The sequence below is a fragment of the Cyprinodon variegatus genome, unplaced genomic scaffold (assembly GCF_000732505.1).
Source record: "Cyprinodon variegatus isolate N-32 unplaced genomic scaffold, C_variegatus-1.0 Scaffold526, whole genome shotgun sequence".
Lineage (NCBI taxonomy): Eukaryota > Metazoa > Chordata > Actinopteri > Cyprinodontiformes > Cyprinodontidae > Cyprinodon > Cyprinodon variegatus.
The window spans coordinates 476733-501039 of record NW_015150979.1 but is presented as its reverse complement, the minus strand read 5'-3'; the positions used below and the strand labels follow the sequence as shown (position 1 = coordinate 501039).

At 37.7% G+C, this 24307-nt stretch overlaps 1 protein-coding gene across 1 annotated transcript; it reads left to right on the top strand.

Moving 5' to 3' along the window:
- Positions 1-208: 208 nt before the first annotated feature.
- Positions 209-21226, top strand: LOC107095165 (rho-related GTP-binding protein Rho6). Its single transcript, XM_015391154.1, has 5 exons — positions 209-477; positions 886-973; positions 13166-13275; positions 13369-13503; positions 17163-21226. The coding sequence occupies exons 1-5, from the start codon at positions 358-360 to the stop codon at positions 17406-17408; spliced, it is 699 nt and encodes a 232-aa protein (XP_015246640.1). The 5' UTR covers positions 209-357; the 3' UTR covers positions 17409-21226.
- The last annotated feature ends 3081 nt before the right edge of the window (positions 21227-24307 follow it).

Genomic DNA, 24307 nt, shown 5'->3' with positions numbered 1-24307 from the left:
ATAATACAAAATTCAGCATTTTTGATACATTTTATGAAGACAGCTTATGATGCACTTCTGAATAATGTGCATGTTTGTTTTGCTCCTCACATTATCATTGAGCGCAGAGAAGTGATGTTAGAGTCTGCAGAGGGGTGGGATCCTATTGGCTGCTGCTCGCCCGTATAAAGAGCCGCAGTGGCAAATTCAATCAGATCAACTGCGGGCATCCTCCAACAAACACAAGCTGCGACGCACTTTCACACTGGGACCGTATCTGGGCTGCTCCTTTGCTTGTTCTTTTGTTTCATTTTTTGTTTGTTTGTTTTTTTGCTATTTATTTCTGGGTGGAGACAACTCTGGAGTGCGCCTGTAATCATGAAGGAAAGGAGAAATACGCAGCCGCTGGTGGTGAGATGTAAACTGGTTCTTGTGGGAGATGTTCAATGCGGAAAAACGGCAATGTTACAAGTGCTGGCCAAGGACTGCTATCCAGAGGTATATCTGATCTAATGTGACAAATTGTTAAAGCACTTACTGGGATTCATCCACAATAATATATTTTTTTATGTATTTCATTAGAAATCTAGATGTTTTAGAATATCTATGTTTAGAATATCTAGTGCGCCGGTGCAGGCGGTGACGGAGCGCGTGCGCATTTACTGAGACTGGGCTTATTTTATGCTCACTCACTAATTTCAGATCCCATGGGAAGCTTTATATCGAATCCAAATGGGTGTTAATCCACTTGATAAGCTTTTTAAACTGGATGCTGATCAAAGAAAAAATAATCAGTTCTGCTTTTTTATATATTCTCTTTGAAATTGCATTAAGTAAAATCTCCAGTGGTTTTAGTGAAGTCTCTGGCACCTTCCTAATTTTATCCTGTTGCTTATTATTTCCCAGACATATGTGCCAACGGTGTTTGAAAACTACACAGCCTGTCTTGAGCTGGAGGAGCAGCGTGTGGAGCTGAGTCTGTGGGACACATCAGGTACCTGTTTGCCTTCTCTTTAGTGATCTCTGACCTACAGATCTGCCTGCAACACAGGTGTCAAGTAACGAAGTACAAATACTTCGTTACTGTACTTAGGTACATTTTTTAGATACTCCATTACTTATTTTTCTTCCTACTTCTGACTTCTACTCATTACATTTTCACACAAGTATCTGTACCTTCTATTCCTTACATTTTAAAACAAATGTTACTCTTTACTCTTGGCTTTGGTTTAATGTTCATAAATATTTATTTCATGTCATGTGCGCCATCCAATGCAGATCATTGGCTCGATCCACATCTAGTAAACACTAGTGTAATTGGATGAATCAAATAATGCAAACACTCATCGGGTTGCAAAAGGAAATCATCAGACACGAATTGTCTATGCCGTGCTACAATGTCGGATTCAGAAAAAGATGTCGAAATGTCTGAAAGGTCGGACGCAGGCGAGAGCGTATCAGGAGATGGAGACCAACAAGACCTCTCTCATCCTTGGCCCTATCTCCAAGAATTTTTCGAAATAGTCGTAAAATTGAGCTTTCAATTCATATAGTGGCATCTGGCTGTTTTTTCTAAAGGTTACTTTATACTTTTATACTTTAAGTAGTTTTTGGAGCACATACTTTTTCACTTTTACTTGAGTAAAGTGTTCAAGTTGATACTTCAACTTTTTGCGGAGTGTTTTTAAACTGCAGTATCTATACTTCTATTTAAGTAACAAATGTGTGTACTTTTGACACCACTGGCCTACAAAGGCATGTGCAACACAGCAACTAATGTTTATAATAGGCTCCCATCACAGCAAAACCTCAGCACATCTTTGAAGTCATCCTCCTTGATCATGCAATGTTTGAAATAAAGGAGATAGAAATTTGTGTTACTGTCAAACCCAACAGCTTTCAAATTGTTTGTTGCAAAATGATCAATACATGTTTTTCTTAAAGTTATTAAAAATAAATATCTAAAAAGTTAGGAAAACATATAAATTTTATTTAACTGTGATACACCTAAACAAAATCCATTGCAGCTTTCATAGTTCACCCAAAGCTGTTAAAAAAAAAAAAAACTTTAAATCAAGTCACAAATCGACACTGCATCACACTGATGACATCACCAAATAAAACTCAACTTAAAAATGTTCTTCTGCTGCATTATTGCACCATATATAGGTTTGTTCTTGCACTCCTCTGAACTTCCACATCAATGCCTTTTGCACAATGTTTTTTCCCCCACACTGTTTACATTTGATCACTTCTGGACTTTGTGAAATGAAAATGTTAATTTAACCTCTAAGCTGCTCATTCACTGTCTGAAAGCTGTATAAAACAAAAATTTGTTTTGTGTACATTATGTGTATACAAAATGACGATACATTTGTGTAAGTCTAAATCTAAGTCGTTTAGGAAATTAATCTGATGAACATATAACTAGCTTTTCACTTCACACGTCTGACCGGCAAGAAAAAAACAGTATTAAGATCAGCTGATGCTCAATGCTGTGTGTGACAGAACAATGCACATCTACGTAGATATGCTAGCCAGCTCACACATGTGTTGAATTATGCTGTGGAGACACTTGTCTTCAGCAGTTAAACAGAAGCTGGTCAAACCGGACTGAAAATAGAGTCAAACAATAATTTTTTACTCCTACTATTTTCCCAAATTCCCTGTGACCTTTTTGTTTTCCTTTGAAAAACAACCCTTCAAATTGCAAACTGGATGATATCATTTTCATTCGTCTTCATTATTATACAGTTTCGTCTGGTATATCTGAAACTTCATTGAAGCCCTGAAGTTTGAGGTGCTAATGTGATAAAATGTGAAAAACAGTCAAAGGGCCATAGTTAACTTTGTCCCACGTCATGCCTTGCGTTGATGTAAAGGCACACTGATTGTCTCCCTGACCTTTTTTTTTAATAGACTGACAGATTTACAAACACTCTTCATGTAGCGGATGAGAAATAATGATTATTCCAGTTCAACTGCTTTTAATGGGGGTTTTGGGCATCATATGTTCATTTACACAACAAGCATGAAAAAGAGGGTCAATGTGTCTTTGTAAATCTCCCTAGAGATCTGCTACTCAGTGTGTTGACCTGAATTCTGTGAACATGGGTCTGCAACACCTGTTAGAGTCTGACTCCCCTTCTGCTCGCTGCTCTACACTTTCACTGTTCGGTGTTCATCTCTCACGGCCCGTGCTCACTTCTGCAACATTACTGGGTCAATGTGACGGAGCAAATCCCATGACTGCAAACATGTTTATGTTTGCGTTTGCATGTCATTTGCATCGGTGTAGGAAAAAAAAAACTTTTATATAAAACACTCACTTGTACAAGCTTTATTTTTACTCTCTCGCAATGAAAATAGAAAATAAATGAATAAATAAACAGTGATGAAAAAAAAAATGATCTGGGGCAGAGTAATTCCCGTCACAGACCAAATGCCATCTTTTAATCCCAGACTGTGGACCTTTGGTCTGTGCAATAGGAGTGGGCCTGGTGCCCGGGGATGAAGGGCCAAAGAGAGGCTTCCTATTGAGCTGGGCGGTGCTCTGGAGCAGACAGAGAGGAGGGAAGGGAGAAAGTGTGGTGACCTGCATTCTCCCCCATATGCTGCTTGGGTTACTTACTCAAACAGTACCAAACAGGGGATTAGGACTTTGAGTTGGACATAAGCTTTTAACTGACCCAAACTTACATACATAAGTATAGATAGATTTACACAGCAAGGTTTCATTCATGCTATTCAGATGTCAAATTTGACTACCCATGTGTTTCATAAATCAGGATTCAACCTAAAGCTGATGTTGCTTTCCAATTCTCGATTTTTAATAAATCATTTGCATTTATAGTTCTTTGTATTCTAGCTTCTAAACCAGACTGGCTGGCTTGGTGAGTGTTATTGAGCTACATTCAGTTCAAAATGTTGAACTCAATTTCTGATGTAAAAAACCAAAGATAAATTATGTATTTATAATATTAATAGATAGAGAAATGCACAATGATTATTTATATTGGGGGGGGGGGGTCTATTCTATTCCCTTTACTTATCTAGACTTTGACTTATCTATGCATATTCCAGGATTTTCACCTTACAAAGCCTTTAACAAATGAAGACAAATCTAACTTTAACAACAGAAATAATATTTACAGTATAATGATAAACACATTTTTTTTTATGTAATATGCTCTAATTGCATGGACTTTGTGCTGCTATGGCCCCTCCACAGTAAGAGCATCTCCTCATTATCCCAGCTCCCCTTCATTGATTAGGCCGACCTCATCAGTGGCCCCACGCGGCAGGCAGCTCCTTCTCTCAGCTTCGGCATGGATTTACAGGCTAAAATCAATCCTCTGGTTTTAATCAGCCTGATATGATCAGACGTACAGAGAGAAGAGAGGAGGAGGGGAAACAAACACTGTCCACTGGCTATAACTGATGAATATTTAATAATGAATCTCATTATTGGTGGTGTTAGTAACTAATTTATTTCAGGTTCAGCGATCCTGCTGATTAGGCTTTTGAGTGGTTGAGAACTGGGTGTAATCTAATCACTTCCTGTATTATATGAAATTAAGAGTGATGCTCTCAATTTAAACTATTATTTCCACTGTAATTCATTGTACCTTGAGTAGAAAAGTTATTTCTAAAGACTGTTTAGCTTGTATTAAAATTATTTTCATTATCCAGTGTATTTTGCCTGTCAGAGATCAGTAGTGACGGATCCATTAGGAAAACCCAAATATCCATTTCTAAATCAGCAATATCCAACTTGTTCTGGAGGATCTCAAGGTGTTGCCAGGCCCAAAGCAATACTATGGTCCATTCAGCAGGTTTTAGGTCTTTTCTAAGAGAGATGAACCATGAAAGTCTCCAAATGGAAACACTGGGAAGCATTCTGATCAAATATCTGAACCACCTCAGCTGACCCTTTCTGAACCCTTTTTGAGTTCAAATTTATTTGATCCCTCTCGATCTGGGAAAGCACTTTACCTCAGACATAAAAGGGATGACTCTAAGAGTGGATACTGAACCCTTTGGTGAAGACAGATCCCCATCATCTGCACAAATCTGGGATAAAGGGCATCCTCTATCCCCAGGAATAGGCCTTGGACAAAAGATATTAAGAGAACAGAACAAAATGTTTGTTTTGCTTGTTTGCATCTTGTAAACTTATAGCATAAAAGTAATTCTTTAGAAACACACAATCTATTTTTAGTTAATTTATTCTAATTCAGTTCATTTATAGACAATTCACAACACGTCATCTCAAGAGAATATTAAACCAGATCATGCAGACAGATTGGTTAGTTTTCTGTCTAAGCTGATTGCATTGACTTGTTTAATCAACAGCAATCCCTCCCCTTGTACGGGAACACTAAAACACTCTCCATATTCTTCATCTCATTAACTTTGATCTTGTGAAAGACGAGCTCCAGTTGGTCGGATTTTATAAGTATGGCAGAAAAAGCATTTTACCGGCCCCTTTTATGCAGGTTGGGATCAGCAATGTAAATTGCAAATGTTTCTTAAAAAAGAATTTTATAAAACACAACTAGGGCCACAAGTAACAATTATTTTGCAAATCAATTAATCTGTAGATTATTTCTTTGATTACTCGATTAATAATCGTACAGACAAAGGATCCTTAAAGAAGAAGAAAACAAGACATTATGACAGTATTAAACCAGGTGAAACTAACATTTCCCACTTGAGGAGTTTTTTTTATTGTTTTTTGTGGGGTTTTCTGTCTGCATATTCCGGTTAACAATTTATTAATTACTAAATTAGATGACGATTATTTCAATAATCGATTAACTCAATTATTTGTTTCAGCCCTAAACACAACAACAACATAAAATATGGTATACCTTGTTTTATGGGCAGATTTTAATTAAGATATTAAATAAAGTTTAAAAAATATTTTTATGGCTCATAAATAAACTTTCCAATATACAGAAATGTATAGTTTTATTTTAAAGGTGCAGATATCCAACATTTTAGTCTACTTGTCTAAAGGTTTATTTACCAACACATCCCCACATCAGAGAATGTAAAATGTTAAATGGTTGGAATTTTGTGTGATGAAATATTAATAATTTAGATATATAAAAGTGAAATTAATCAAAATTTTACAGAATTATGTCATTTTGACTGAAACCTTAAAATGTATCAAACAAGGCAACTTTGCTTTTACTGGTTTAGCCATGCTTTTATCCAAGTAAATCGGCTCTGGGTCCATTTGCTCTTGGTCAGTTAGTTAAAATACCCAAAAGGCAGATACAAATTCACTACCTGCGGCAATAAGATCATTTTGTCTACTTCACAGCCAGAACAGCTTCATTTTTCACTGCGCTCTTGAAATTTAGCTCTGTTTTAGTTTACTGTACGCACAGCAGACATGCCTCAGTCAAAAGCTTATTTTCCTTTCTACACTGTAAGCTTATCACAGCTTTTATTACATGTTGTGGTTGATGCAATCTGGCGTGGAACAATTTGTTCAATTATTAGAAAAATAGGCTGCATTGTGGTGCAGTGGGTAACATTGTTGCCTTGCAGCAAGAGGGTTCTGGTTGGATTCCCAGCCTGGGGTCTTTCTGTATAGAGTTTGTATGTTCTACCCATGTATGTGGGGTATCTCTCTGGGTACTACAGCTTCCTTCCACAGTTGTATAAACATGACTGTTAGGTTAATTGGCTTCTCTAAATTGCCCTTAGGTGTGAGTGTGTATGCATGGTTGTGTGTCTTTGTGTGTCTCTGTGTTGCCCTGCAACAGACTGGTTGCCTGTCCAGGGTGGACCCTGCCTCTTGCCCAAAGACTGCCCGAGATAGGCACCGGCCCCACTGCGACCCTGACAGGGACTAAGTAGAAGAATATGTAAAAATAAAAAGAATAGTTTTTTTTTTGTTTTTTTTTTATCTAGTCTATCTTTATCCTGGTCACAAGCTGATTCCACATGCTAAATTGGTTCATCTCTTACTGTATCATAGTATTTTAGTCATCTTATTTCACTTTTTGTTTTGATGTGATTTAGGCCCTAAACTATACAACTCTGGATATTTTTCTGATATTTTTTAGCCTTTACATAAAACCCCTGTCTATACTGTTGTGACTATGTTTGAAGTTTATTAAATACACATGTACGGCCAGTAGTTTTAATGTGCAGAAGATGTAAAGAACATCAAAATAAAACTATAATAATAAGAAGAAGGAACAGGATTATAATAATGTGAGTCAAACCTAAGCAATACTAATTAGTGTTAGGCTCAATAATCATTTTTAACATTAGTCTTTCTTTTCAGTACATAGCATCAGTAAATGAGTGATAATTAAGGTGGTCTAAGTGGGTTTGTATATCACTGTTTTTTGTTCCCCTTTGATATCCAGTGCACATCTACACCCTGTAAACTGGGCTTTTAAAAATCTCCACATTGAAAAGAATTTTTAAAAGTATCTGGGTTTTTTTTCCAGAAAATCCAGAAAACATGTACTGTACACCAAAGGTGCAAACTCAGCAGGAATTATATGACTCAGTTGAAATAATCCAGAATAGGACTGAAAATACATAATTTCCTCATAGTCGTCATAACACCACCATGTAAGGTACTGTATTCTAATCGAAAATGGCTTCTCAGCTTAAAAATGAGAATGTATGATTATTTGTCCTAATATCCCACAGCCCTAACCCTACATGACCTCAGGAATAAAATAGTTTTCTCTCTCTATCAGAACCCTGGTAGATTCCACACAATAAAATAACCTTTTGAGGCAAACTTATGTGTTTCTTTATTCAACTGTAAATTAATGTGTGTAGTTAGAAACTGCAGGAGTGCCACAGCTTCCAGTTGGTTGAGTATGTGAGATGGAGCCTGAGCTGCACTTAAACCCCCAAAAATCTGAGTCATCCCATCTATGGATCATTAGTCTGTCTGACCCGTGCTGTCTGATAGTGAGAGAAGGATTAAAATGATGAAAATGGACTACGTCGCTCACTTGATTGAACACACAAGCACTCTAACAGTCTTTCGAGCAGATACTCCCTTCCCCCTCGTGCGCTCCAACAATCATCGTCTCAGTTCTCCTCCTTCTTCTCCTTGAGCTTTGAGCTCTGGACGCAACACTATTAAACACATATGAAGTTGATTTCAGCAACAAGAGTTGCCATCTTTTCTTTGTTTGCCATCCCCCAGTTAGTCTGCTTCACTCCGCATGTTTCATGCCTCAGAAATTTTCCATCTGTTGCAGTGGATGGCTGTTGGGAACGAGAGGAGAGGAAGCATTTGGCCTTGCTTATCACTGCATGGGCATTGATCTGACAGTCCAATACATTCCTCAGCTTGTAGCAGTAGAGATCTAAAATGGGGAGGTTGAAACATCCTAGTTGATCTTTTATCTCTCTCCCTCTATGTTGGCAAGATAACTTATTTGTAAGCCTTAGATGCAGGGACTCTCAGCCCCCCTCCCCCAGTGCAGCCCTCTATTGATTGCTGCATTTAGATCAAGGGTTGTTTAATGCAGAATCACATCCTGTTTCCTGGCTGTAAGATAACCTCTTACTGGAGGAGGAGGAGATTTTAAGAGCACCCTGCAGACTCTCCTACATGATAGATAAGGAACGCTCAAACACATCTTCAGCCTTATACTGTGGTTAATTGTTCTGATTCAAATGTGTGTTGATTTTTACAGCCATTAAATGCAAACTTTTGTTTCTGACATGTGACCCTTCCTTCAAATTACAATTATAGTGGCACTATAGTGGTCAAAGCTAAATGTTTAATCTTCCATACAGTGGGACAGACTCTTGCTCCTCTGTGTTGGCTGGCATGGATATTTCCTTGATGGCTCAATGTGGTTCAAGGATTTTCAAAATAAAATTGCTAGATGCTTCCCTCATCAGTACCACCACTAATTGTGAAGCATAGTGGGTAAGGTGTTATGGTTTGAGAATATTTTCCTGAAGCGCTCCCTGGCAGGTCCAGGTTCCTAGAGTCCACCATGAAATCTACTCTGAATTAAAGGGAGCTTGAGTGAAACTGAAAACGATCTGTTAGGCTACGTTCACAATGCAGCCTGAGGTGACCCAAATCCGTTTTTTTGGCCCATGTGCGACCTGAATCTGATCTTTTCATGACAGTCTGAACAACTCAGATCCGATGTTTTCCAATGCGACCCAGGCCACTTGGCTATGTGTCCTGAATCCGATACGAATCTAATCTTTTTAAATGCGACCTGTGTCTGAACAGCCAAGTCGCATTCATCCGACCTGAACACCATTAATACCCGACAAAGGTCACTTTTCTAGGTCTCGCTATGCAGAAGTGGCAAAAAAACAACAACCATGGCAGACGTTGATGCGGAGCGCAGTATTTATGTTTAACCGTCTTGAAAAGATTTCTAGATGGGCTCTGGCACTACCATCCATGTTTACTGGCGTTAACACAGAGCACGCTGGCCTGTGACGTCATTGCGTCCTCTACTGCGCATGCAGGACACTTGCGTTGTATGACTGCAGTTCACACAAGAGATCACATACAAGTTGCATATATTTGGAAATGTGAACTGCAAAGCAATAAAATCGGATTTCACAATTGGAATTGAGCATCAAGGCCTGCAGTGTGAAGGTAGCCTAAGAAACCTGGGGGTGAAGCAGAGAGTTGTCCCTGAAACATGACTGGCCTAAAGCATACAGCTCAATAAATCCACCAAAGACTGTCTGAGAATGAAAGCTCAGACCCTGAGGGTACTGATGAGATGTAGGGTGACCTGAAAAAGGCTGTACATGAAAGTAACCCATCAAACATCTTGCAGCTCAAATTAAGGAGTGGGGGAAACTTTTATCAGACTGATGGCGGAGAATATACTGTAAGCCAGCATCTGTTTTTCAGTGGTTAAAATAAGCTTCCTACTAATGTCATTTGGAAAAGAGTGTATCTGTTAAGTGGTTGGGTATCTTAGCTTTTTTTAATCAGAATGCTCATATTTGTTGACATTGTTTGTTTGATTAATAAAACAAGGTACATTTTTACCTATAATTCTAAAGAGAAGACTATTAGAAATAAAAAAATCAAGATTAGACATTATGTCAGAATTTCTTTTGAGAATTTTTTTTATAATGTTTGTCTAAGAGCTGTTTAGAGAGCATTGTTATTTCTAAAGGGCATAACCACAGGTAGAATGGAAAAGCTTGTTCTTTTATTCTTTTCCAATATTGTTTACATTCTTCAGGACATTGATTCCTAAGGAATTTCATCAGAGCTTGTCATTACTCTTCTCACATCGCCCGGCAGCTGGCAAATTCACTTTCAACCTTTGATAATGTGAAGAATCATTAAATATTCATGCGACTGCTTCACATGCACCCATCCATGTTTGTGTTTTATTGTTTTCTTCCGATGTTCCTGTGAATAAAACAATCTGGATGGCTGTGTAATATCTAATGAGTAATTACACACACTGTTTTTCTTATCTGCGGTGATAAAAGGAGGTCTGAATCCCCTTTGGGATCCATGCTGAGACTGAAGTAAACATTTAATCCCCCTGAGAAGCCCCTTCTTCTGTTTCATCATATAAAAGATTGGGCTCACCTCCGAATGCAGCCAAATTTAGAAAGCGAGTTTGTGCGTAATCAGGTGTGTCTTTTCTTTTCTTTTTTTTTCTCTGCCACGTGTGTGTTTCTGTTGCAGAGCAGGAATGTCCCCAACAGTTGGTGGGTGGGTTCGTTGTTCTGGTCTGAAGTGATTGACTGGCACCTAAGGCCAGCCTTTATGGAGAGGTGAGAGGAGGAGGAGGAGGAGGAGGAGGAGGAAAGGCTGATGTAGATGGTGGATTCTGAGGTTGTTGCTGTGGAAACAGGGACTGGAGGTACTGCTTGTTGAGCATAGGATTTTTGGGGGGTGGGTGGCTTACTTAAGGATTCTGAGCATGAGTGGGAGCGTCTGCCTGGCCCAAACCCCACCGTTCCACTTGCATAATCTAGTGCTAGGAAAGATCAATGAAGATTTAGTGACCGTTGTCATCTTCTCCTGCCTCTGGATTGCCAGCAGAGGATATAGCAGCAGGGGAAACAGCAGCTCCAAGAACTGAAAAGTAAATCTAAGCCAGAGGATTTGAAGGCAGTTATGCATTGTCGCTAAAGAATGATACTATTTTGTCTTACTATAATAGTAATTAGTTGGTGAGCTGACCTACTAATTACTTTATATGTTTTCTTAACAAATAGTGATAATCATGTCTTAAAACATCTGCAATCATCTCGAAAGAACTTTCACTCTATGGTGATGACTGCAAAATATAGCAGTTCAACACAAACTTTGCATTACAAATAAAGCAAAGTAGGAGCTTTTATGAAATGTTATGGAAACAGCTGAAATAAATCCCCACTTGTTTCTCTTTAGACATAAACTGGTAAAGCACTATAAATAGGGATTTTATCACAGATAGATAAATCAGGAACTTGGAAAGGCTGCAGTTTAAGGCCCTTGGAAGTCATCACTTCAAAGGCATACAATTCTGATAAGTCTGTCATCTTTTTACTAAGTGGCAACTATTTAGGGATGATAGTACAGTTATTACCGTGTTATGGACCGGTGCCTGTCATTATGTTCACTTATATTTCATAGTTCAGGATTGGAGGGCAGACGACAACAAAGGATACAAATGGTAGAATAAGTAGCTAAATATACTAACAGACCAAAAGTTGTCTTGGAATCTTTATATATTATTATTGCTGGGGATATTGCTCTATTAATAATGGATTTCCATTTTGATAAGACATGGCCACCAATCACTCATTTGTTTGAATTTTGGCAATGAATGAATGAAGCACAATACTTAATATTCAACACTGCTTTAGTTACCTTCAACAAAAGAGGCTAAACAGGAGAACACCTCTTAAGTTTTAGGTACGCTATACATCCATTTTTTATTTCTTTGTAGTAAACACAATTTCCCCCTTGGCTTTATATTTATGTAACAGATAATATGATAAATCTGTGGTGTCAGAGTCTACCAGTTGGCATTTAAAGGATGTTCTCATTGTATTCCCAGCTTAGATCTAGATGTCTGACCAATAATAGGAAAATACACCAAAGTCTCAGAATTTGTGACCTTGCAGCTGAATATTCCCATAACCTTCCCCAAACGGCACCACAGGAAACATCTCCTGTTGAATTAGTCAAAGCATTAACATAGAACCATCAAAAACGTTTATGAGTGCATCACATTTTCTCAAAAGATGCTATGAAATCGTCTCCGCTAGATGATGGTTTACCTCTGCTCCTGCTGCACTCCTTAGACCCTAAATATGCATTCCATACACACATTTACTTTCTTTAAGGCAATGTTTCCAAATCTTTTTAGACTTGTGTTCCCCTTTGGGCATTTTGTCGTGCATTGAGTACCCCTCTCAGTATGGATGATTGTCCAAAAGTGGAACGTACAATAACTTAAATAAAGACTATTTTACTTATCTTTAATTTGAGCGTTGAATTAAATTTTATGCTTTCCATCTCAAATAAAACATAACATAAAAACAACATAAATATGTTGCCTGCAAGTTAGTAAGGAATCGAAATAAATACAAAATAAAATCATATTAAACCTTTATTTATAAAACCGGAGCCCCTCTGAGTCACTCCCTTATAATCATATTATTAAACTTTATGAATTGGAACAAAAAAGTGAAAAAAAAATTGTAGTCAGACTAACTTAATTAGTGTTATTTTGTTTTCATCAACACACCTGAGCTGCTTCGATGAGCTCTGATAGCTCATTGTAAAAAACAACTGATACCAGGCTGGTTCTCTACATCCAGTCTGTTCCTCTGCTTGGTTTTGATATATGTTAAGCTGAAGGTGAACAAACATATAAGAAAAACTTACTTTTTGGTTGATAAAAGCTTGTTTAGTTTATTAATTGCGTCCTTAGAAAGCAAAGCAGATCCCAGCCCTATTTTATTACCTGATAAATTTAATATTTTCATGTACCCCTTGCAACACCACCGCAGACCACTAGGGGTATACTAATCCCCCAGTTGGGAAACACTGCTTTGAGGTGTGCTGAGTGAGTTTACATGTCACATGCTGACCTCCTGCACACATGCATAGGCACAAACACATTTTTCTCCATCTCCTGTTAATACTAGATGACCTACTTTTGTCTATACGTTCTTTTTGTCCTGAAAGGTTCTCCATACTATGACAATGTAAGACCCCTATGCTACAGTGACTCTGACGCAGTCCTGTTGTGTTTTGACATCAGCCGCCCAGACACAATGGACAGCAGTCTCAAAAAGGTAAAATTTGTTTTATATTTTTATTATTGTATTAATAACCCCATTCTATACACAATATTCAAAAGAGGTCAATAATCATCCCTCTATCAACAGTGGAAAAGTGAAATTCTGGACTTCTGTCCAAGCACGCGAATTCTGTTGATTGGCTGTAAGATCGACCTTCGTACGGATGTGTGCACCCTCATGGAGCTGTCCAATATGAAACAGACACCAGTTACCTATGAGCAGGTAGGTACCAACATAGATGTGTAAGTGATGATGAACTGGTAGCAGGACCAAATATTCTTCTTTTTTAGATTCTAATGTTTTTATTTAATAGAGCACTTCACTTATTTTATAAGTGTCAGGGTCAGTGGATGTTGTTGTTGTGGACCTAAATGCAGAGTAGAGGAGGCAGAGATGGTTCTTACAGTTTTAATGGTGAAGTAACTGGTACAAAAACATAAATCTAGAATAAATATGCTAGGAACTCAGAAACCAAAAACTAGAGTCACTCGGGTGAAACATACAAGAAGAAATGAGGAGAATCCAGCACTGAGGAACTGCAAAGGAGGAGTATATGTGGGAGATGGATCAAGGAGTACAGTAATGGCCAAAAGTATTTAGAATGACACAAATACTATATTTTCACATGATCTGCTGCCCTCTGGTTTTCATGCGTGTATGTCAGATGTTGTCATCACATACAGAAATACAATTGCAATCATATTATGAGTAACAAAAGCTTTTAATGACAGTTAGAATGAGTTAATGCAACAAGTCAGTATTTGCAGTGTTGACCCCTATTCTTCAGGACCTCTGCAATTCTCCCTGGCATGCTCTCAATCAACTTCTGGACTAAACCCTGACTGATACCAGTCCATTCTTGCACAATCAATGCTTGCATTTTGTCAGAATTCCTAGGTTTTCGTTTGTCCTTCCGTCTCTTGATGATTGACCACAAGTTTTCAATGGGATTAAGATCAGGGGAGTTTCCAGGCCATTGACCCAAAATCTCTGTTTTGTTCCCTGAGCCAGTTAGATATCACCTTTGCTTTATGGCAAGGTGCTCCATCATGCTGGAAAAGGCATTGTTCATCACCAAACTGCTCTTGGACGGTTGGGAGAAGTTGCTCTCGGAGGACATTCTGGCACCTTTATTCATGGCTGTGTTTTTAGGTAAGACTGTGAGAGAGGCGATTCCCTTGGCTGAGAAGCAACCCCACACATGAATGGTTTCAGGATGCTGTACAGTTGGCATGAGACAAGACTGGTGGTAGCGCTCACCTCGTCTTCTCCGAACAAGCTGTTTTCCAGATGTCCCAAACAATCGGAAAGGGGATTCATCAGAGAACATGACTTTACCCCAGTCCTCAGCAGTCCACTCCCTGTACCTTTTGCAGAATATCAGTCTGTCCCTGATATTTTTCCTGGAGAGAAGTGGCTTCTTTGTTGCCCTCCTTGAGACCAGACCTTGCTCCAAGAGTCTCCACCTCACGGTGCGTGCGGATGCACCCACACCTGCCTGCTGCCATTCCTGAGCAAGCTCTGCACTGCTGGTAGCCTGATCCCGTAGCTGAAACACTTTTAAGAGACGGCCCTGGCACTTGCTGGTCTTTCTTGGACAGTATGCAACTACTCCATCCTTTCTTCTAAGTTCAAGTATATTTTTAGATCAAACTGGACTACCTGCACATTAATGTTGCAAGGTTTAATATGTTAAAATTTTAATTGATTGTGCACTTTATCCTTTGCATCCTTAGTTTTTAGGTCATGAAAGTGACTTCAGCTAGCAGTGCTGCAGCGGAGGGAGAATGAATGTTTAATTTCTTTGCCACAGTTTGCATCGTTGTGATGAAGAGCTCCTGCAGTTTAGATAAGTGATGGCTTTCTAATCAGAGCTCTTTTCCTAAAACAAAAACAGATACCATCCAGCCTATCAGTGAGCAGTGACTGGCTAAAACATGGAAGCTGCTGAAAATGTAAATTATCATCTTCTTGTTCGTCTGTTTTTGGTTGGTTTTGCTAAGGCTTTAAAAGCAGCAGAAACATAGTGTGCACATGAAGAAAGCTTTATCCGCAACTTTTCCATTAGTTATTTTTAAGTTTTAGAAAAAATAAATAATTCTTTCCTTTTTTGTCTTAGTTTCTATAAAGCATTGATAAAATAGCTAAAAGGCCGATTTAGTATTTTTCTCTATCACACACAGGCAGCCAAAATGATCCAGTTGAGAGATTTTATTTATTTAATGTTTTAACTAACTAAGTAACTAACTAACTATTCCATGTTTTTTCCTGGACGGGAAAATAATAATTGAAGTCCTGCATGATTATGAGTTTAAATGGCAACAATTAACCTACTTACTGTTTTTCTGAAAATAAAAAAAAAATTAAGTTATAAGGAATCAAATACAAGCAGTAGTGAATAAGAGTAATTTAAATTGAAAAACATTTGGCCAGTAAATAGTTTTGGAGATATTTTCTGTTGAGGGGCATGTGGGACTATGTGGTTCTGTAGTTTTCCCAGCCTAACCAAAGTCTGGCTTCTAGAGAATCCTGCTTATCAGTGAGAAATCAGGAAATTAGCAAAATAACTGCCAGCGCTGCACTACTGATTGCTTTATTCAGTAGGATGTAATTCAAATTTGTTTGATTTTGCTTGTAATAATTAACATTTAAATTTAGTTTAAACTGTAATCGGATGTAGTTTTGTGCTTAGTGAAATTTACTGACGATCTTGGTGGTTAATTATTCAAGAGAAAAAAATCCTGCTTAGGCTACAAGAGAAAGTCGAACTTTCACAATATAACAGAAAAGCTGAGCTGCGTAAAGTAAAGTTGATGTGTTGTGGAGAAATGCTAAATTTTCAAATGTTGGCATATTTGCAATTCTTAAGGTAAGGGTTTATTTTAAAGAGAATAAACATAGGAACTGCTAGCAATGCTGGCTGCATTTAGCATAAAGGCCACACAGATCACCAAGATAAAAAAAAAAATCTATTGAGATTGTGTACTCTGTATTCATAATGTTTTTGTTTTAAAATATTTTATAACATTATTGCTCTCTCAAGCAAAATGCTCTCTCAAAGAAAGCCTCACTCAGCTGATTTTATTATTTTTTTTATTAATTATTCTTCACAGAAACGTGTAGAATAAATATTGAATTACTATTATACTATATACTATACTATTCCTCAATGTCACAGATTTGAAAGAGAAACCGGAATAGGTCAACGATTTAGAAAAAACAATATCAATAAGAAATTCTAAATTGTATTAATTCATCTCTGATTAGTACATATTGTGTCATATTCTTTCTGATGATTAAGCAGTTTTTAGGGGAAGCTGAAACAACCCTTTGTTTAATTGAACAGGATGGGGTTTTGATTTGGAAATCTCCCATAGAAGTAATTTTTGTCCTTCTTCTACTTTTTAAGTATGAAAGTTGACTGTAGTGAGTGAGGCATGTAGGGCTTCAGATGTTGTTATGGGTTATTGGTTGAACTCCCAGATGAGGCTTTGACATAGGAGAAATTTTTCTATTTGCACATCTAAATCTATAACACTTGGGTCCTAAAGTTTTAGGAGTGTTGTAACATTTGTCAGAATGTTTTTAGCTTGTTTTTCATATGTGTTTTTAAATTTCTTTACATCGCCTATCCTTTTATTTCTTTTTATCAATGGAGCTATCATTTGAAAACAGCAGAATTTTGTTTTTTCTGAGCAAAATTTTTTTAAAGATTTGATAGATTTAAGAGTGACAACAGAGCAAAGAAATAAAAAGAGAAAATTTTAATAATTAAAGGACTTTCTTAGCACTAAATGTGGTAAAAAAAAAAAAAAAAGATGTGACCTGCTATCTTTTTGTGGAAATTAATAACGGGTATTTTGTGATGTGATTAACTGCAGGGCTCTGCTATGGCCAAGCAACTTGGTGCTGAAGCCTATTTGGAGTGCTCGGCCTTCACCTCGGAGAAAAGTATTCACAGCGTGTTTCGTACTGCAGCAATGGCCTGCATCAACAAACTACAGCCCCTCCCAAAGTCCAGCCCTCCCCGTCGGCTCTCCAAAAGACTCCTTCACCTGCCCAGCAAGTCGGACCTTCTCTCCTCCACCTTCAAGAAGGAAAAGACCAAGAGCTGCTCGGTGATGTGAAGGAGGAGAGAACAGGGCTCAGCTCCTCGTACGCGACTCCCAGCCCCAGCCTATTTGGTCTCGGGGAAGGGGGGGTGGGCATGATGGTTTTATCAGGGCTATCCTGCTGAATCCTTCCCTCACCCCCCCGAATACCAAACAAACCCTCAGAAGAGACGGACACTTAGCTGTCCACTCTCTCCTGAACCTTTGAGTTCATAACCCATGTTTCTTTTTATTACACTTTTCAAATAAAACAGTATCAGTAAGGTAATTTTGTTCAACAAACTAGAACAGTGTTTCATCTGTCTGACAATCCACAGGCACATCTTAATTTTATCCTAATTTTATGAAAGTCTGCAATGTTTAAGCTTGCGACATCAATGCCTCTCAACAATCTCAATATATATTTTTCTAACAAACCTACATAAATCTAGCATGCATCTGTTGGGAATTAGCAAAAAAGCAACTTTCCCTCTCTAAAAGTGGTGTGAAATGTCGCCTGTTTTACCCTATCCAGATGACAGAACAGAGGGAGAATAGAAGCAAAACTCACCGAGAGCCAACACTCAGAGAGGAGTTCTAACCATCTCAGTGGTGATGTGAGCTGGAGAAGGTAGTGCTGCTGCACCTTTCATCCACCTGCATGGGCTGAAGATCGGTGGCTGTGTAGCTGTTCACGGCGCTGCTCCACAAACTTTCAGTGGAGCATGTAGCACAGGCTGGTAGGGGTCTCTATTTGCAAAAACAACTGCAGAAAACGGTTCAGAAAATAGGAGTAAAAGTTTGGAAAGGTTTCATTCACTACAGGAGTCACTATTACTGCTAATGTATCAGAAATAGGAAGGTAAATCGGCTTTTTGTTGCCATCAGAAGCATAAACACACAAGTTTCCAGCTGTGAGCTGTGGGGTGTTCTCTACGACGAAGTGCTTGAGTACTTAAAGGGATGAAAAAGGCTGTTTTAAAAAAATGTAAGATCATTGCTGCTTGGCTCCTGTTGAAAATTTACTGTGTTTTATCGGATATACTTCAAAAAAGATTTGTAGCATTACAATGTTGGCACTTTTTTCAGTTGTATGCAGTTTGAAAAATAATGCCTTTAATTTCATGTACCCAGAAGGTCAGTAAAATTTACCAATACTGTAAAATGCCTGTGGATATGCATTGATCTAATGTAGCACTCAAAACTCTATTCTTCCAAGACAACTATAGTTTATGTGTCGGCACAATAGAGTCTCTCGACCTTCAATAAGCATTTCTTACTGTAGGTGAGAACGGCAGTGGAGCAAAAATCGGGCGCTTTTTGTCGACACCTTAAATCTTTGGCTTCATGGTTATGTGTCTGCAGCTGTGAGTTCTGCGCTTCTGACCGTAAAGCAATAATGATTGAAGTGCTTGTGTTACAAAGTGTGGCAATAATGCAGCTTTGTGATTACTGTTGTGCTCTAAGTAATCGGTGGACAGATATGTCATTGATTAAAACCATCTCTGCTGTACAAACGGACTGCTGATCGCTGTCTGCCCTTTCTTCTGTGTAGTCACTGTTTTTTTGAATAACCAGTGACGAAGAAACCAGAGTAGAGAAAAAGGGCAACGTGCCTCTTTTAGCTAAAATGTGTGTCATTTTGCTGATGTAAGGTTTGCAACACCATGCAAAAGTATTCATACTGCCTATACCCTTTTTTGCAAAAGATACCTTGAACTAAACCAATCTATTTAACCTCTGGTTATTTAGTAAAGGTTAGTGGCCTGCTGGAATGTGAACCTGTTCCTCTAAAGGCATGACTCTCCCATTTCTATGTTTGTGATAATATAGGCTAAAAAAAAAAATCCTACCATTAAATCATAGCATGTTCCTCCACATGTTGGCTCGATCGACTGGATATGCGAAGGGAAAAAAGAAAAAATAAATTTATATTTTGAACAAAACATATTATTGAATAAATCTCTATAACCTCAAATTATTTTTTAATTTTAATAAACTGGAACACAGTGTTGCACAGAAGCATTTTAGATGTGCAGAGCCACAACCCACTCTTAAAGCCACACATCTGAACATTGATGCTGGCAAAGAAAAAAAAATGAAAATGCATTAGATGAAAAGCCAAAAGCATTGTTTATCCCTTTTAGGAGTCTTGAGTGGTGGCTACGCATTTTAGCAGCACACTAAATCTGAAGACGCATTTTTATGTTTAAAGTAATTTTACAAAGGGAAGCAGCGGCATATTAAACATAGCACAAAGCTTAAGCTAATGTAAAATAATAACCTTATGTCTTCGAATTTTTTTTTTCTTCAAAATGTTAAGAATATACTACATTTTTTCAGGATGTTGCTATCCAGCTTCAATCTAAAGTATTTTGACAACCATAGTGTCCCCAGTTTTGCAGATCATCCAATGTTTTTTTTTCCAAGAACCACATTTACTCTAATATATATCTCCAGTAACAAGAATTTAAGTGTAGGATTAATAGCTGGTTCTGCTTCATGGTTACCAAAAGTAACCTTTTGTTATTAATATTCTCCTTGTCTGGCTTGTTAGTCAAGACAGATGACTGTTTCTTGATTCCTATTCCGCTTTGATTACCGATTATAAATTGAAAGCTTTTATCTAGGAGTTTCAAAGCTTGAGGTTTTATTTAATGAAGTAAAATAAAACTTCTCTAGTTCTTTCTTCCTTAGCTGTCTGCTGTGTTCCTCAGTCATGAAGAAGCTGTCTGTTCAGTTATGTTCACAAAAAAATCTCAGATGCCTTCATAAAACAGCTGCATTTATACTGAGATTAAACTAGTCAATAGGAAACTTTTTTAAAAATATTAAGATCCTTCACCATGGGTTTTGTATAGGTATGTCAGAGTAAATCAAATTAAATTCAAATGCAGGCATCATTTTGCTTTTAAAAAAAGTGAAAATCATGCATTCCTTTCCACTTTATATACTTTTCCTTCAACTTTTCATAACTACCCTCTGTTAGTCTCATAAAACATTTGTGAAACTGTAAAAAAGCCAAAAGGCTATGAATGCTTTTGCAATGCCCTTAAACTGTGCTGTTTGAGTAAGTTAGCAATTACACACTTTAAACATGAAACGTATACTTTAAAAGGGATCAGTTTTTAATGAAGGGCTTGTGTGTGATGAAAATAAAATGGGACCGAGGGAAACAAGTAATCCAACTGCACAGGCTGGCCCTGTCCAAAGAAAGCTATTTTTCCATTCTTCTTTTATGTGTATTTTTCACTATCTAATGCATGATGTGAGTTCTCATGTCATCTTGGAAATATTTAGCTGAGATGACTGTTTTGTCTTAACGATGTGTGGACCCCCCCTGGTTTAGAACAACTTAAAGTGATCAATCACACAAAGGCTTCCAAAGTTCCTCTCATTGCCTTGCAGCGGTTCAGTCTGCAGCTCTGCCAGTGGTTGTGGACAGAAGTCATCAGTCAACTGGCAGACATTCCCACACCTATTACTATACCATTATATTACCAACTTTTCAAATAAAAAAGGAAGTATTTGCTGATGTTTTTGTCTGATGCGAAGCCTTTCTGTAAAGGGAGGCTCAGGCGGCTCGGTGACCATGTCAGTTATTATGCAGCCATTGTGTTGTAGTCAGTGTTTGGTACAAATGGTGCCGTCAAACTCCTAAGCATGTCCTATTAAACTTGTATGATTGTATATACCGTCTCTTGTTTTATAGTTCTGAAATGATCGTTCCTGATGTTAGTATTTATTTAAAGGCTTCATTTGCCTTTTTTTTCAGTGACATGTATGTTTGCTTTAAATATTTTTTTGAAATGAAATATTTTCTTTTTTTTTTGTTGATGTTTACTGTTGAATAAAGCTTGTCATGGAACCTTCTTGTTCCTTCCCATTTTTGTTTTTTCTGTTTGTTTTTTTGTGCAAAATTTGTTTCAGTGAAAAATAACCCAAATAACCTCTTGCAGTAAATCTGTATCACTCTAAGTCGTCATAAATCCTTAATTATGCAAGAGGACCTTATCAGATTTTAGAGCAAAATGGGGGATTAGTGTAATTTTTCATTACGTCAACCGTGATATCAGATCATAGCCGCTGTTAAAGAAGCTGTAATCATAGTTTCATAACTTACCTTTTTTAAACAACACCACAAATAGAGGGTTGTGTAAAGTGCTGTTTTGACAGCCAGATAGAAAGATCTTTGCTGGTCTCGTCTTTTTTTTAAGCACGCTTCACCTGCCCCCCACTGTGCTGCAGAAGTGTATAAGCCTGACCTGTTGCCACATGAATGTGGGGCAGGGATGCCAAGCAGCATATGTGGCTTTCCACTGAGCCTGTGCAATGAGGAGACTGACGAATGGGTGTCCTTTATATGTTTTGAATCCAGCTGGTTCCTCAAGATTAACATATTTGCAAACATGACCTTTGAACTTTCCAAAAAACGTATTTCTGAGTCTAAAACATTCACATAGCAATGGTGCATTAAATAGAATTGTTGGCTGCGCCTCTTGAACCAGAGCCAGTGGCCTTTTTTTACATGATTATTGCCCTGTGGAAGTAGCATCTGTTGTGTAGACCTGCTGGGACATCATTTTTATACATGGAGCTAACACGCTAACAGCAGATCAGAACAGGTCCATAAAAGAAGTCTAATGTTTCAGCAATCCTAACTGCTCAAACTTGGGGAAGCAGATTCAGTGTGGAGCCTTTTACATCTGTTTTACTTTTGCACAGAATTGTAGAGCTGACATGGTTACAAACATGTTAATAAGCTATTTTGGTGGGTTTTTGCTTCTATATCAAAGTAGTTATAATTAAGGATTATTTACTTTGATAAATTACAAACACAATTCTCTATTTCTGTTTGCAGAGGGAGATTGTGGAAAAGATTAAATAAGGAGCTCCAGTGATGTCCAAATATAATCCAGTTTTAAAAAGTATTTTAGAAACTTTGGTTATGAAGAAATTTGAAGAGGTAATTTTGTTTGAATTGATCCCTCCCAGTGGAAAAGGAGGCAGGTTGAAATAAGCTTATGTTTATGCAAACTTACAATATTGTTGTTATTTGGTACAGTTGTTTATCAGCATAACTGCGTGTTCTTGTACACGGTCAAAATAGATGTCATTCATTCAACCAGCACATTTCTACAGACAGAGCGAGAATGAAAATGTCTCCATTAGTTTTAGCTGACAATAGGGGTTGAAAAGTGCCTGTTTTTGTCTTTTGATCTTCACACTGTCAACGGAAAGAAAAGGAAGACCTAAGAAGGGCTTCGAAATTTACTGTTAAGAGAACTGAATAACCATTTGTTGCCAATGCTATCTTTGTTGACATCGATACACATTTAAACATTGATCATGAGGAAACATAACTGCGCCACATAAACTGTCCGTATTAGTAAATCAGGTTAACATCTGGACTGGCAAAGGGAGCCCTGTGACCCACTCACTTGTAATTTTTACTCTGAGGCCTCAACCTAGCATGAGGTGATAGTTCAGAGTTCATTTCAGAGCCGTTTAAGGACCAATCTTAGTGCTGTGTTAACACTTTCCCAATCACAGCATCCCTGAAGACAAAAAACAGAAAGACAATTTATAGAGATTAGAAACTCACTGGATTAATCCTAATTCCACTCTATTTAATTTAATCAGATAATCAATGCACATCATAATATCAATTCCAGATATTTAAATCAAGTTTAGAAAACACACTTAAATAAAAGAGGATGTACCAAGATCTGTCACAATGTACAGAGAAATCTGCAGTTTCACAGATTTGTTGCAGGTTTCTGTTGCAAAAGGCCGTCTACAGGGAATAATGCAGCACTGACAGCCTTCATGCTGCTGTGCAACATTAAGATCATGTTCCTGATCCCCAAATGTTCCTCTGCAAGGACACAACACGTTTTCCAGTTGTTACTTGTCACTTTAGGTTTTCTGTTTGCTTGGAGACGAACAGCTCCCATATTGTTTAGAGAAATGTTTATATCACACAAAATCTGCACACACCTCATCCATGTAAAGCCATCTGTAAAGACATGTGTTAATCTTTGAATATGGATGGCATGTCAGATTCTGCAGCATGCTCCATCTTACTGTGTCTCTCTCTCAGTTGCTTACAGACACTCCAGCACCAGATCATCTGCCTCTGCCGCAGTGCAGGGAAACAGACATAATATTCAAACCCATCAACTTCCTGCTCACACTTTCAAACACAATGAGGTGAAATCCTTTCAGCCTAAAACCTCAAGGATTAAAACAGATCATCTAGATCTTTAATGTTAACATTTTAAATGTGTTTGAAATTTTAAAATATTAGCCTTGCTTTTTGGATCATTGCAGAGATATCAGTTAAATTGTTATCTGTTGTTTTAAACTGAAACGTCTTTAATTTTTGTACATTGTTTCAATAGAAGTTTTTAGGAAATTTGAAACATTCATCTGTGCACCCTCTCTAGACAACCCACAGTCCTAGATCATCTTTTTTGCACTCCACATGTGTTCTATAAGATTTAGGTATGAGGGAAGAAATAACCAGATAACCAGAGATAACCATATCAACATGAATATTTTATGTTAATTTGGTAAAGTGTTATGTGTTGTTTTTATTACTGAAATACCCAGTGGTGAGAGACGTTCAGTTCTGGTGCAGAGCAACAGATGTTGAATTCAAATAGTTGGAAAAGAAACAGTCCCACAACATGATATAACCTTTGACAAGTTTAAATTGGATTGTTTTCCTCATTGTCTCATTTTTTTAATCCAATCCTACCTGGTTGGTTAATTGTTGACCAAAGTCTAACCAGAATATATTTATGTTTGTTTTGGAAAAAAGAGCCTTTTTCCCTAAACTTTCTGTTACATCAAAAATAACAACTGATATGTACTGTAGTTTATATCCCATTATGGAGACTGGAGGTGCCATTGTTGCAGTGATTTAAATA